The sequence below is a fragment of the Fistularia commersonii genome, chromosome 17 (genome assembly GCF_037954325.1).
Source record: "Fistularia commersonii isolate RoL2024-O1a breed Wild chromosome 17, RoL_Fcom_v1.0, whole genome shotgun sequence".
In the NCBI taxonomy this organism is placed as follows: domain Eukaryota; kingdom Metazoa; phylum Chordata; class Actinopteri; order Syngnathiformes; family Fistulariidae; genus Fistularia; species Fistularia commersonii.
In genome coordinates this window covers 4,824,648-4,838,834 of record NC_141300.1, presented here as the reverse complement: position 1 = coordinate 4,838,834, position 14,187 = coordinate 4,824,648, and the positions used below count along the sequence as shown (strand labels likewise).

The 14,187-nt window shown below is 43.8% G+C and overlaps 1 protein-coding gene across 1 annotated transcript in view; it reads left to right on the top strand.

The window, feature by feature from the left end:
• Positions 1-14,187, top strand: part of LOC147224827 (neural-cadherin) — a 104,651-nt gene that overhangs the window by 77,004 nt on the left and 13,460 nt on the right. The window contains exons 24-30 of the mRNA XM_086163585.1: positions 159-286; positions 777-904; positions 3,152-3,275; positions 5,349-5,532; positions 5,700-5,866; positions 8,493-8,757; positions 9,868-10,051. Coding sequence (XP_086019711.1) covers positions 159-286; positions 777-904; positions 3,152-3,275; positions 5,349-5,532; positions 5,700-5,866; positions 8,493-8,757; positions 9,868-10,051 — 1,180 coding nt within the window. The remainder of the gene's footprint in view (positions 1-158; positions 287-776; positions 905-3,151; positions 3,276-5,348; positions 5,533-5,699; positions 5,867-8,492; positions 8,758-9,867; positions 10,052-14,187) is intronic.

Genomic DNA, 14,187 nt, shown 5'->3' with positions numbered 1-14,187 from the left:
ATTATTATCACAACATTAACTTTTTGATCTTCATTTTTGTTTGTTTCGACATCAATTAGACAAAGACTTTCCTTTTTTTTTTTTTCATTTTCAGCCGTTGGTCGCCACGACTCGAACCCTCAGTTGAGGCTCATTGACAAATGGTCATCTTTTTTCAGAGCTGATTGGCGGGGCGCCCACTCTGAAAATCAACCACGGCTCCGGGACCCTTGTCCTTCAGTTCACGAATAACGCCGGGGTCGCCGACAAACGATGGCATCGCCTCGACGTGCTGAGTAACGGCAAAGTGAGTCTCAACCCATTACATCTCTGAAATACACATATACTGCTCAAAAAAATAAAGGGAACACTTGAACAACACAATGTAAATCCAAGTCAATCACACTTCTGTGAAATCATAGTGTTCACTCAGGAAGCAACACAGATTCATTTTGACTTGTTTTAAGGACATTACATCAAAGTTGGATCAGCCTGGAGTTTGTTTTTACGCTTTAATTTTGAGTGTGATTCCTAATCAGACCTCCATGGGTTGATACAATTGATTTCCATTGATCATTTTTGTGTGATTTTGTTGTCAGCACATTCAACTGTGTAAAGAGCAAAGTATTTCACAAGAATATTTCATTCATTTAGATCTAGGATGTGTTTTTTAAGTGTTCCCTTTATTTTCTTGAGCAGTGTATATTTCACCATATAAAATATTTTTCTGAGCGTCCACTTGCACATTCAAGCATGCCACTACGGTGACCTCTCCATCTGCTCTGCCCGATCCGAAGGAGGTTCGCTTCATTCTCGATCGATGCTCCGGTGCGATCGTCATGGAGACGGAAGGAGTGGAGTCATGGACAATGACAGAGGACAGATCCTCCTGTGAAATCCGAGGGGCCACACCCAACAGAGACAAGTAAGATCAATGATCAAGTGAAATGAGTGGGTGGCGTGACGTCTGCGGAGGAGTTGTATCGGCCCCCTGCCCGTCCTACTCCGACCGAAAACAGTCGATGAGGTGACATTAGTTGCGAATGACAGAGAGAATTGTTGTATATCTCTTTACACGGCCCTGTAACTCAACGGTTGTACCCCGTCTGTCGTTCACGTAAATATAGGTAAAGGAGCGCCTTTGTAAGTTACAAAATCTACAGTTTTCTTTCAAGAAATTCCCTTATTAATGTTTGATCCAGACAATAATTAGGGTTTATAGATTTTCCTGGGTCCCTCTGGGAGCCCTGGAGAATAGGTGCAAGCCATTCATCTATTTAGTTTTTTTTTTTTTGTTTGGTTGAAATTAAAAGAAATTGCATTGTCCCAAAAGGATAATGTCTGCATATCCCAATCCCCCGCAGGGCTAAATATCCACCGTGTTTATCCCCGTGGGAGAGAGCCATTAAGAAAACAAAGAGGACGCTGAATCGTGTCCTTAGATGTGGAAGAGTAAGATCAAAAAACAAATATTCCTTCAGACACAATATCACTTTGGTTATATGTGATGAAAATGTTAAAAGTAACTGAAAGAACTTTTTAAATTAAATTCAGTTATCCGTCTTTGGATTACCATTCAGGCTGGAAGGTGATTTTTTTTTCTTAAACGGCAAGTAATTTTGATTGACAACCCTGATTGATGCTTAAGCGACGACAGTTAATTCTGATGCTTAATGTTTCAATCAAATTGCACTAAATTACAGTTCATTTCGTTTTGGTCTGTCTGTCAATCAGACTCACCTCAGAGGTATTATCTTCAGTGAGATGTAAAATCAGAGATAGTCAGCTGTCGAATGACCTAAACTTCGATTGATTATAGAAACTGAAAAATACCCATTTATACCCAACAATAGCTCAGAATGTAATGGAGGATGTATAGTCCCTTATATAGCATTAGATTATATTGCAGTAAAACATGCAGTTATCTGATCTCTCTAAGATTGAGGGCACCATGCTTGCGCAGCAGTTCACGCTTTGGCCTCACAGCAAGAAGGTTTGATTCCAACACGGGACCATTTATGTGACGTTTCCTCCGTCTGAACCAGAGAGTGAATAGTTGCGTGTCCCCACATGTGACAGCTGGGATAGGCGGCGTGACCTCGAGTGCAGCATAAGCAGTATAGAGAAAGAATGAATGGATGTATGCACGCATACGTGAATGTACGAGTGAAATAGAACATGTGGCTCTGTGATCGACCGGCGGTCCAGAGTGATCCCCGCCTCCCACCCAGCTGGGACCCTGAGTGCAGGATAGGCGGTGTAGAAAATGAATGAAGGTAATAATGCATGCATGAATGAATGAACCGAACAGAATATGCGCTTCTGTGATCGACCGGTGACCGGCCCAGGCTGAACCCCACCTCTCGCCCAATGACGGCTGGGATAGGCCCCCCACCTATCCGGTTTCCGCGACCCTCGCTGCAGGATAAGCCCTGTAAATAATGGATGAATGAACGTCTACGATTGAAATCCACCGTCTCATTTATCAAATTCAAATCAGTTACTGCACCCGTTGTAGCCCTCGGTGTTCATTTTCCCCCGTGCACCCAGCTGCTCTTCCCGCAGGGAAGAAACTTGATAATATCCACCTGATATCGTCTTCAAAAATGCAATAACGCTTTTCGTACACGGGCTGCTTTGTCTTCCTGCGCCACGCAGTCCACACGCCGCCACGCTGACTTTCAGGAAGTTTTACGACGTGTTCTGAAAGCCGTGAGTGTCGATTATTTACTGACAAATATGATGATTTCTTGATTGTAATATTTTGCATCAATGTGTGAGGCGATGCAAATAATGACTGGCTGTTGAGCATGGAATTCAGTTTTTATGCAGAAGTCGCTTCACCCAACACTCGTGTTGCCGTGTGGGTTGCGATTTTATTTATCTCCAAGTGCAATTTACCCATCATGCATCCATTTATGATAAATAAATAAACTAACACGCAACAGTTGGTTGTCAGGCAGTGGTGAAAGCGACGACAGCCTCATCTGGAGAGGAATAAAAACCATAAACCTTACCCTTGACACCTCGCGCTTTCCTTTTCTTCCGATGTAATGAAGACTTTGTCTTTTGAATTCTTACCGTGAGAAGTTACACTGCGTGTGTTTCCTTGCCTCCCCTCAACATTCCTCCGCTGTTTACCTGCATGGTGAGAGTCGTTTCCTTTTCTCAGGTATCTGAATGGGACCCATGTGCTGCAGCTCGGAGGGGTGAACGTCAACTTTTCTTATGAGTACCCACAGCTACAGCACAAACACTTCACTGGATGTATCAAGAACCTGCTTGTGGATAGCAAGGTAAAGAATAAACAGAAATTGCTAAATGCACACAGCTATCCACTAATTCTCTGGACAATTGTGTTGAGTGACAACGGAAGAAGAGGTGGATGTTCCTACTCATTTAAGGTCAGCTGAGAAACTGCTAATAAAATAAAATAAAATAAAATAAAATAAAATAAAATAAAATAAAATAAAATAAAATTAAATTAAATAATCAAAATACTGGAGATGCTTTTGGGCCCTGCCTTGCTTCAGAGATTAGAAATACATTGTCAACTTAAAAAGGACAAAACTGCCAGTTTCAAAAAAGTGCTGTGATTCTGAATTACTTAAAGTAATCGGAATGTGAAGCCAAGAAACCCGCTGTTACCGAAAGTGGCTAATGTGCAAAAAATTGGTGAAAATTCAGACCGTGAACTAGCAACTTCTGAATGAGCTTTAGCAGGGAATAAATGAATAAATGATTGCGGAGAGAATTATGATTTGACTGTGTAAGATAGGGGAGAGACAGAAACTCAACACTTTTTGCAGACAGATCCATTCCTTACACAATAGCATTGGATTTAAATATAAAAATTGTATTTTTAAGTTAGAAATGTACCTAGTATACTGTCGAAAAAAGCTGGCTTCTCTCTCTGTAATCAATACAATTCAATATGTTCTCGACCTATTGGGTTTTTTTTTTAATATTTGCCAATCCACAGCATAGAAAGTAAGGACAGGCAAGAAACTAATCAATACATCATATCAATTACAGCTTGAAGTTATGGCCTCACACCCCTGTGGCTCACATACACACAAATACATAAAACAATGTTATTCTGATTGACAGGTCTTCCACTGCTTTTCCAATAAAAGTTCATTGCGATGCTTACTGTTTCAGTAAAAGTGCCCAAAATAATGGTACATTTTGTTTTTCATCCATCTGTTAATCAGTTAAAATTCAAAGGTGTTTTCTTCACTGAAACGTGTAAACAACTAATCAGTTGACCCTCATGATCGATGAACTAAAAAACATTTGATTGATGATTGAAATTCTCACCTGCTGACTCACTCAGAGAACCCAGACAGAAACTGAGGTGTCTTTATTGCTCTGAAAAATTCCCAAATTTCGCTCACCGATAGCTCAGTATGTAATTATGGATGTATAGTCACTTTTATCAGGTATATGACAGTAAATATGTGCAGTCCTATTGATTATAAATAGATTTAATCAGTCTCGGGTGAAACCCCTCCTCTCCCCCAGTCACACCACATCCCTGACCGCAGGATAATCGGGACACATAATAAATGAATGAATGGATGAATTATCAACCAACAACCATCAGCACGATAATCAACAGTGAAAACCACACCTTGAAACGTGCCCACGGTATAAAAGATGCAGTTACTGTCATGTTTTCTTCAAATACCTTACCCCTCATGGAGTAGGGTGTTATATCACTAATTTATAGACTGCAGAAAAGGCCTCAACGACTGCCCTTGGCTGTGTTATTATCTGTACATAATTTCTGACGTTGATTGTTCTTTGGGGCACAGCATTAATTTTAATATTGACAACATGTTGGTGGTGTTATGTGACAGAGAGGGCTGTTTGTTTTTTCATCACCCGCAAACACTGTTTGCAGGTTTGCCTTGCAAGTGTGCAATAATAATAATGAGAGGCTGAGAAATACACATATTTTTGATTTGGATAGTTTTTGGCGGTAAGAAGAATTAAAACATTACAGGTGAAGCTCCAGGATTGTGTTATCTGTACATCTGTATGTGAAATAGGACATCTTTCTATTATGGCCTTAGTGTCCTAGTCTTAGTACATTTACCAACTCCAACTTTTTCATCTGTCAGTTTTTTACTCTGTAAATTAATTACAAAATATATATTTCATAGTGTTCATAATTTCATGTTAGAAGAGGTATGGATAAAAGATATTCCTTTCAAGCTTAGTAGTCTGATTCATATGAGCTCTTTCTTTCCCTTTGAGTAACCGTATTTCTTTCATTCATCTATTATCACAAGGACGCAGGCATCTATTCCATATTTCCCCTTTTCCGACTTTGTCTTCCTCTCGCTGTTTTTTTTCCCGTTCAGCTGTATGACCTTGGTTCTCCGGCTGAGTCGTCCGACACCGTCCCGGATTGCTTCCATATTGACGACCACTGCGCCGATGGCGTGCAGCCCCCCCCTTGCGGTTTGCGAGGTCATTGTCGCAGCGAGTGGGGTTCCTCCGGCTGCGTGTGCGAGCCGGGGTTCACGGGGCCACAGTGTGACCAAGGTAAGCGCCGCGGATCACTTGCTGTATTTCAAAACAGCATTGATTATACAAAATAAACGTGTTATAATAAGTTTACCGCGATCTCAAACACGAAATGATACCGTTACGTCGTGTGTTTTCAAGTTGACATTAAAATCGACCGAGTGCTTTTTTTTTTTGTTTACAAGCCGCCACGGAGTTCTCCTTCGACGGACGGAGCCACGTTCAGCTCCACTTCTTTCGGTCCCTCCTCACACGTCAGACCAAAGTCCGGGTCGGCATCCGGACGCGCGCCGGCGCCGGCGTGATCCTCAGCCTGCTTTCATCGGAGCAGAACGAATATCTGCGTTTGGAGGTGAGCCACAGTCGGGACACTCCATCTCCACTTCCGGACCTTTGATTGTTTTATTTGCGAGCCCTCAGATGATGATTAGCCGGGCGCCAACTCATTGCCAAAAATGCTTGTCGGGCTTGGAGTGAGTAATTCCGGGCTTGGAGACGTACGAGCAGCAAGGGAGGCTTGTGATTGGCATGTGTATGCCCTCGACAAGGTTTTACACCAGGTCTTGCTGAATGCTTCTGTGAAGAGGCAGTCCTATAAGAAAAAAAAACAACCTTTTATTCAAGGTTGTTCCTATCCCTAGTTAATATTTCAACACAATATGGTGGGGATACAGTTGTGTGTTATCTGAGAACAGTTCGCTCTTGAGAGGAGCTCGGGATCCTCGCAGCGGATCTCGAAGGTTTTGACACGCCGTGCTCGGAGCGTTGTGCTCACAGTCAAGTCTTCGCTGCTAACTTTGCCAAAAAAAAAAAAGGCAGCGTGAGCGCGGCGCTTCGCCTCCTTTCGGGAGGGAGACCGTCTCGGTTGTCTGCGCTCCGTACCGGATCGGTCGACACGACGGGTCACGGCAGATCCTTCGCCATCATGTGAGTCGGAGTCGGCGTTCTGAAGAAGCACTCATCCGCCAATCCTTTTGAATGGCGCGTCCCTGGATGCATACCAAGTGCTTTCATCTCATCGATTGATACGCTTGAGCGTGAGTGGTACCTGGAAACGAGTGGCGCTGTTTGAACTCGGCTCACGTGGGGCGTGTGTTCCACAACAGAGGCCGGTTTTCAGAAAAAAAAAAAATGCTGTTTAAAGCTTTGGCCTTTTCCGTTCTGCTACGGGTCGTTACACGACATGAGGGGAAAAAACGAAATGTCCCTTCTTCCTTGTAGTTGTCCCACTGTGACAGGAAAAGGCTCTGGCACGGACCGTATGCGGGGCTCTGAAACCTGAACCAACGAGCTGTTTAAAGCTGTCGGCCACCGCCGAAGCATTTTCAGCCTCTGAGACTTCCACAAGAGCTTGGCGTGTTCGCTGACAACAACTTCTAATTTAAAGCGCTGTCCCTCTGCCATGTTTCCCCTTAAGGGTAAATCTAAGACAGTGCACAAACTTATTAACATAGCGGAGTATGAACCATGTATCCAGACAGAATTTATTTCAGCGGGGCCAAATCACAACGCAGTTCGTCTCATGGAACTTTCCACCCCGAGCAGGTCTGGACCAAACTTTCAAATGACTGACAGAACGTTCTCGGCAAAGAAGGAACCCATTTTCTTGGGAAGCCATTCTCCAGGGACAGGCGCGAATGATCTTGTTTTTAACAGTTACGCAGTAATAATAATAATATTAAACGACACTAGCTTTATGATTCATAACACAACAATGGTGGCCGCCTTGCTGCAGTAGATCAAACCATGCCCCCTGGGAACCTGCGAAATGAGAAGATTTGAAGTTACCGTCATGCATTGGTGAAGGGACATATAAGGGTTGACAGGATAAGAAGAGTGGGGCGAATGAGAGAAGTGCATTATGGGATATCAGCAGAGTAAGTCCAGGGTAGCGCATAACTAGGAGCTAGCTTAGCCTTAACTATAAGCTTTCTCCAAAAAAAAGGGTTTTAAGCTTAGACAAAGAGGGTGTCCGTCCATCCCTGGGATGGAGAGGTACCGTTCTGCTTTTACAGACTGGAGAAGTCTCTCAGAGGACTGTGTGTGTGTATGTGTGTGTGGGTGTGTGTGTGCGTGTGTGTGTGTGGCTTGGTGAGGCGCATTCAGCCTCGTGTGTGAAGGAGGTGTTCAGAGTGATTGGCTAAAATATTCAAGACTCTTGGATTACACCTTTTCCCTTTTTTCACTCGACTTTGAAAAATGAAACAGCGAGAAAGTCAGACCTGAATCGTTTGTGTTTAATTGGCGAACGCACAGATCTCTGCCAACGCCGCAGAAACTTTATATTAACCGATTTTTATTTATTTATTTATTTATTGTTCCCGGGTATCGATCGAATCCTTTATCCTTTTCTCATTTTTGTTTTGGACTCGAGGGCAGGATGAAGCAGTGGGCAGAGCACAAAGAACAATCAGTTTTTACTGCACGCACGCATGTGTGTGTGTGTATCTGTGTGTCTATGTGTGTGCGTGTGTGCGTGTGAGTGTTTGTGTGCATGTACTGGAGGGGAAACATTGGGGATGCCCTGCTGAGGGAGCAATAGTTAATGCAGGCCTGGCTGAATGTGAATGATCTCGCCCCACTGTTTCCAATTAAACCCTGGACATGTAAAAGCTGCAGCGATTGGAGCTCCTCATTGGCTGAGCACACGGCGCCCGCTCATCCTGAACCGCTGAAGATAATTGTTGTTTCTTGTGTACCCCCCCTCTGGGATGACTTCCAGCCTCTTGCCATGCAGTGATGTGTGGACACCAGTTTTTTTTTTTTTTGGTTTGTTTTTTTTGTGAAGCATCCTGGCTGCAAAATTGCTGAATTAATTCCGCCCTCCTGAATTGTCATTCATTCCATTTCCCTCGAATGGAGAATGGTTGCAGACCATTTCTCGTGTTTTGAGATTCACACCATCATGTAACTATGTTCCCTTTTCTCCATTTTGCCGCGTTTGAGTTTTGATGCCTTAACACGACTGCGTCTCCCAGATCGCCCAAGGTTTGCTGGCGGTTTTCTTCAACCTCGGAGACGGAGACCGAAGCGTCACGCTGGAGTTCTGTCGCCTGGACGACGGAGAGTGGCACGAGGCGGAGCTGATTCGATACGCCAACGAGTTTACGTTGCGGCTGGACGGGGGCGGAGGGCGGCGAGAGGTCACCGCGTCTCCCGGGCGGAGTCAGGAGATCATCGTGGACCCTACTCTGGTGATGCTCGGAAACTCTTTCCCCTCAGGACACAACCGCAGCTTCCTAGGTAAGTGTCCAGATGACTGTATGAATAAATGCTTGCCGTTAAACGGAAGGCGCAAGAAGGTGTGTAGTTTGATTTCAACCACGATGGGAGGTTGCGTGTTCTCCTCGTGTCTGTATGGGCTTCCTCTGAGTTGCCCAGTCCAAAAACAGGCTGCAGGTCCATTGAAGACCCTAAAATTGCCAAGATGAGTAAACGAGAGAATGTTTGTATGTCTTCTTATGTGGCCCTGCGACAGGTCCAGGCTGAACTCCCAGCCTTCATCCATCCCAACTGCAGGATAAGCTATAAAGATAATAAATGAATGGATGAATGTTAAATACCTGCATGTAATTTGGGACTTCCTGAAGTTTGGCTTGGGGGCTTTTGGAATGTGAAATGTAAATGTATGTAATTACATATAATAATATATTTTAGTTTTTATATGTTCTGTTATATTTTATTTTTATATTTTATATTATTTTATATTATGTTTTATATTTTATATTTATTTATATTTTTGCATTTTCGGACAGGTGGATTTCGAAGTCCTGTATGCAATGTGACTGGAATAGGCTCACCCCCCCCCCCCCCCCGACATTAAATTCAATAAATGAAATTAAATAAATTAAATGAATGAATAAATTAATTCATGAAAGATCTGGCCATTGATATTTAGATAAGCAAGTTAATTGTAAATGTGAGAAGACATTAAAGTTATCTAACAGATATTCTGGGATGAATTTTGTCCTTTTTTTTTAATCCTCAAAGGTATGATGTTACATCCTGAAGTTTGAAGGAGATGAGGGAGTGTTAAATCTAAAACACTGATCTTTCATTAACTTTTATTGACTTTACACTTTATACTTCTGAAAGGGCAAGCGGACGCAGAGCTAGAGAAAAAAAATAATAAAATCACGTAAATAAGCTGAGGTGACAGCTCAGCCTGAGGCAGTTTTATACACATCACACGGCAAATATGCCTTGCTATGCAGGTGTGTCAGCAAGCAGTTGTACTAGGGGGGAGTGAGTTTGCATCTTGGGGGGGTGGATTCAAAACAGTTTGTCTCGGCGTGCTATTAAAATGTGCGCTTGTTGTTTGTTTGCTTATCTCCAACCGCTCCCTCGCTCCAGGTTGCATGCGTGATCTGAGGCTGGACGGCCGTCCCGTGCCTCTGAGTCGAGAGCAGCCTTCGGAGGAGGCCCAGGTGGTCTCGTCGCAAGGCGTCTCCGTCGGCTGCTCCACGGACGCCTGCCGCAAACAGCAGTGCTCGCCGCCCCTCGTCTGCGTGGACCTGTGGAGACATCACGAGTGCAGGTGCTGTTAAAAAGACAGAATCAGAATTTTAATACAGTATTTTAGAGTGCTGGTTCTACATGCAAGCCAGCTACAGACATGCACATTCATAACAGACGATGTCTCGGGCGAGCAGCTGAAATAAAAAGCTGGGGTTTGCTTCTAAAGTCAGCATTGGCAGAAAAGGAGGGCGAAGGCCTTCGGTTGGCCTCCAGCGTAGTCCTGCCCTCGCCCGTTCATTTCCTGCCCAAAGAGGCAAAGCAATTCAAAAGTTGACCTGCTTATTTGGTCATTTCCCGCCTTTTTGCATAACTAGGTGTGTGTATCTGTGTGTGTGTGTGTGTGTGTGTGAATTCCGGACAAGCTATAATTTCTTCCAGTGTTGCACTGTAGCCCATGGACAATGCTAATAAGGTTAAGAATCCTTGTTTATTTATTCTGTTTACGTCCAAATTGAGCCTCTTGTGACGACCAACGGATTCCTGGTCGTAACGCCTGTGGAGCGATGAGATACAGGCCAAAAACAAAAAATTTTAAAGTGTTTTATTGGAAATGTTGACTGAACGCTGCTTCAGTTTTGTGTCTGCTCAATTCACCAGCGTGCGATCTCACATCAAAGGTTTCTTTTTTTCCCTTTTTTTCTTCTTCGTAAGAAGACCCCACAAAAGCCGCTTTCAGGGCAAAAAAACAAAGTGCGGTTGGCCTAAGGATAATAACCCCGAGTGGCAGGTACCTTGCAATATTGGTTGATAGCAGATAGAGGCCAATGTCTGCACAACATAATTATGACACCGTAATTGAGGGCTGCACAGAAGGGGCTTGATAAAATAGGGAAACATTAACAGCACTTTATTGAAAACCCCTGCAAAACTCACATTTCTATAGAAGCCTTTACTTGAGTTGCTACATGAAACATTCACCTTAGAGCAAAGTGGACACCTTTTAAAAAAAAAACAGCCTTCGACACAGCCAATGCAGTCCAAGTGCCCGTGTTCGGTATGTCCCTGAGTGATAATGGGGGTAGAATCAGGGGAAATGGACACACGTTATACAGGAGGGGTTGCATAAAAAGGCGATTCGAATAAGGTAAAGCATTCTGTTCGCTGGGTAAAAGGCTCTAGTTGGCTCTGGGTGAAGGGGAAGGCGCCTGAGCCCGGTGTACCACACGCAACGAAAAAAGGGAATATCTTCATGTATTTCCGGCAGGCGAGATGAAGGACGACAACCTGACGGTTGATGAATGGCGATATCGTGCTGTCCATCTATGACAAAGGGTGGGGGGTTGGGGGGGGGTCCATCTCTGCAGCCTCAGCTCTGCAAGCCTCTCCAGACGGATATTGTTGCAGATCCGTCCTCAGATCTACTCATCATTCAGCGACAGTGAGATGCATCTGCATGTACGGACGTTCTGTGTCACTCTCCCGAGGGGAAGTATGGCAGGATTCAAGGGGTGGGGGGTTGTCCAGGTTACAGATCCCATGCATCACACTCAGACACCGAAATTATTAGTAAATTCACAGATGTTTTGATTCTTTAGGAATCCATCAGCCGGTTTGCGAGTTTAGGCTCGGCTTGGAAAATGGAGCTCTTTTCCTAGGAAGATCACGATGAGGATTATGATTTTGTGTATGTTTGTTGGAGAGAGACGGACACCAAGACTGCCCTTTCTCAGTCACGTTTACATTCTGGATCTGCTCTCGTGATGCAGGTGATCATCACCTGTGTAGCCAATGAATAGAGAGCAGCAATAGATTTCCAGTCCTTTAAACCACTCTGATGGGAGACACGTGTCTGTGTTTAACCTGTGGCTCTGTGCCGTTTACAGGGGTGGGAGATTGGTTGTTTTTTTTTGTACACAAGTGAAACAAACGACTGATTAATTCTGCCGTGCTTCCAGCAGTGCATGTGTGTGTGTTATTTTTCCCTGTGGGAGGGAAACGTGTCTGCGTGAGAGCAGCTGCAAATTGGAAAATAGATTGATTAACACAGAATGGCTTTTTAGAGGAGAGTGGTTTGTCCCGGAAAGTACCATTATATTCTTTTATGACATCCGGGATGACATTTATTAATGACACTGATGACATTGGTCACGGCTACATGTGTCAGGTTTTATGATTCAGTCAAAGCGGTCAGTAATGACTGGACGGTGTGAGTTTGTGGCCTGATGTCATCCATATCTCCATTATGTATTGAATACGGATTTAAATTATATCTCGGAACTGGCCTGATTGTACAGATATTGAAAAATTACTATAACAAGAAAATTAATAAAGAGATCTGTCATTTTCCACGCGGAGCACGTTCTGCATCCTGCCGCTCGTCCAATCGAACACGTTCTCTCGGATAATGTTCAGCAGGTGACAGCGGGCGGTAAGCTCAGAGTGGATAAGATGCTGATTGTTAAGACTTACCGACGACAGCGAACTCACCCAAACTGTTTGCTTCTGTGAAGCTCTGTTACTACGTGGAATGCAATTACCGGGTTATATAGGTGAATAAATAGCTGCCTGGCAGTGTATAGGAGAGAGGGAGACGGAGAGACACAGTCCGGCTTTCCCTGGTGAACTGTGAACATCAAAGTACCAACGTAGCTCTATCGCGCTATCATTAAACCGCGCTTCCTCATTATCGGACCCAAATCATGAAACAAATTCACCCTCGCAAGGATAAACAACAGCTCTCCCTATCAGACTTTGATCCAGCGGCGGTTCACATTAATGCACGGAAGTCCTCTTGGTGTTTTGCAGAGCCCAACTTGGGTTGAGTGTGGGCGGGGTTTTGGATTGAATATGTAAATAGTAGATTTCAAGTTTGTAGATGAGTTTTAATGCTATAACAGTAGAGTAATGCATAAATACAGTTCATGGAATGAAATCTCTGTGCCTGAGACGAAATCCAAAAACGAATCTATCTAGACGACCGTGAATTTGAAATCTGTTCATTTAATCCTTCAAAATGGCGACAGTCCTTATTTCATCTGAGTTTTGCAAGTTTTCTCTGATAACTCCCTGCATATTTAAGAGAGCGTCAAAACAATGCTTGTTTTGCAAATGAGCTGTTTATCCTTTAATAGTCAATCCCACCAATGGCGACTCCCCGGATCCATAAAGTACTAATCAACGCGTCCGACCAATCCCTGCCCTCCATCTCCACCCCCTACTGTAGAATGCATTCATTATGTCTGTGATTTATTATTATACCACATTTGGAGTGGAACAAAACAGCTTCAAAAATAAATTAAACTAAATAAATATGCGTAGACGTGGTGAATAATCAGGGCCGCATAATGTGAAAGTGAGGAAAGAATGAGTAGAATGAATATTAGACATAGAGAGAACGGCTGAAAACTAGCAAAAAGGAAAACGGTGGTCAAATGTTCTAGAGTTCAATCGCGCACAAAGAATATTCAGATTTAGTGGGGAAAAAAAAGATATAAATCACGTCTAAAAATGGACGATGCAGTAATTTGTAATTCTGGTGTAATTTCGCCGTTTTTGTAATACTTAGAAGCCCTGCAGCGAGGCAGGGATACAAGGAGAAGCAGTGATTAACGGGAACTAAATGCGTGTGCGCGCACACACACACACACACACACACACACACACACACACACACACATAAATTAAACACAATAAGACCAATACAGTTGCAACGCACGTCCATTGTTTGGTTTTTTTAGCTTTTTCTTTTGCAGCTTGTGTCTAGAATGTCAGCCTAAGAAAAATAAAGGGAGTTTATCGCCAATAGCCAGACCACGGGGCTTCAGTGTCTTGCCCTTCGGCACGCAGACTGTAGAAACAAGGGATCTGAACCATCAACCTTTTGATCTGCTCTCCGCAGACTCCTCCATGTTCTGGCAGGAGGCAAGAGAGAAGCGAGGTGAGCGGGTGAATGACAAGCAGGAGCTGTTTTGTACAAATCAACAGAGGGGAGGGATGTTAACGCCTCACAGCTAGAAGGTCCCTGGTTCGATTCTGACACAAGGGGCTTCGGTTTCCTCCCACCGCTCGAAACAACACATCCTCACTCTCATAAAATGTGACCCTTCCCTTAGCGTCAAAAAACTGACGCATTGGAATCCCTTTTTTGGCATTTTTTGACAAACCTGGAGCTTATTTTTTAGACACACACACAGAAGTGTGTCAGTGGAGGGACAT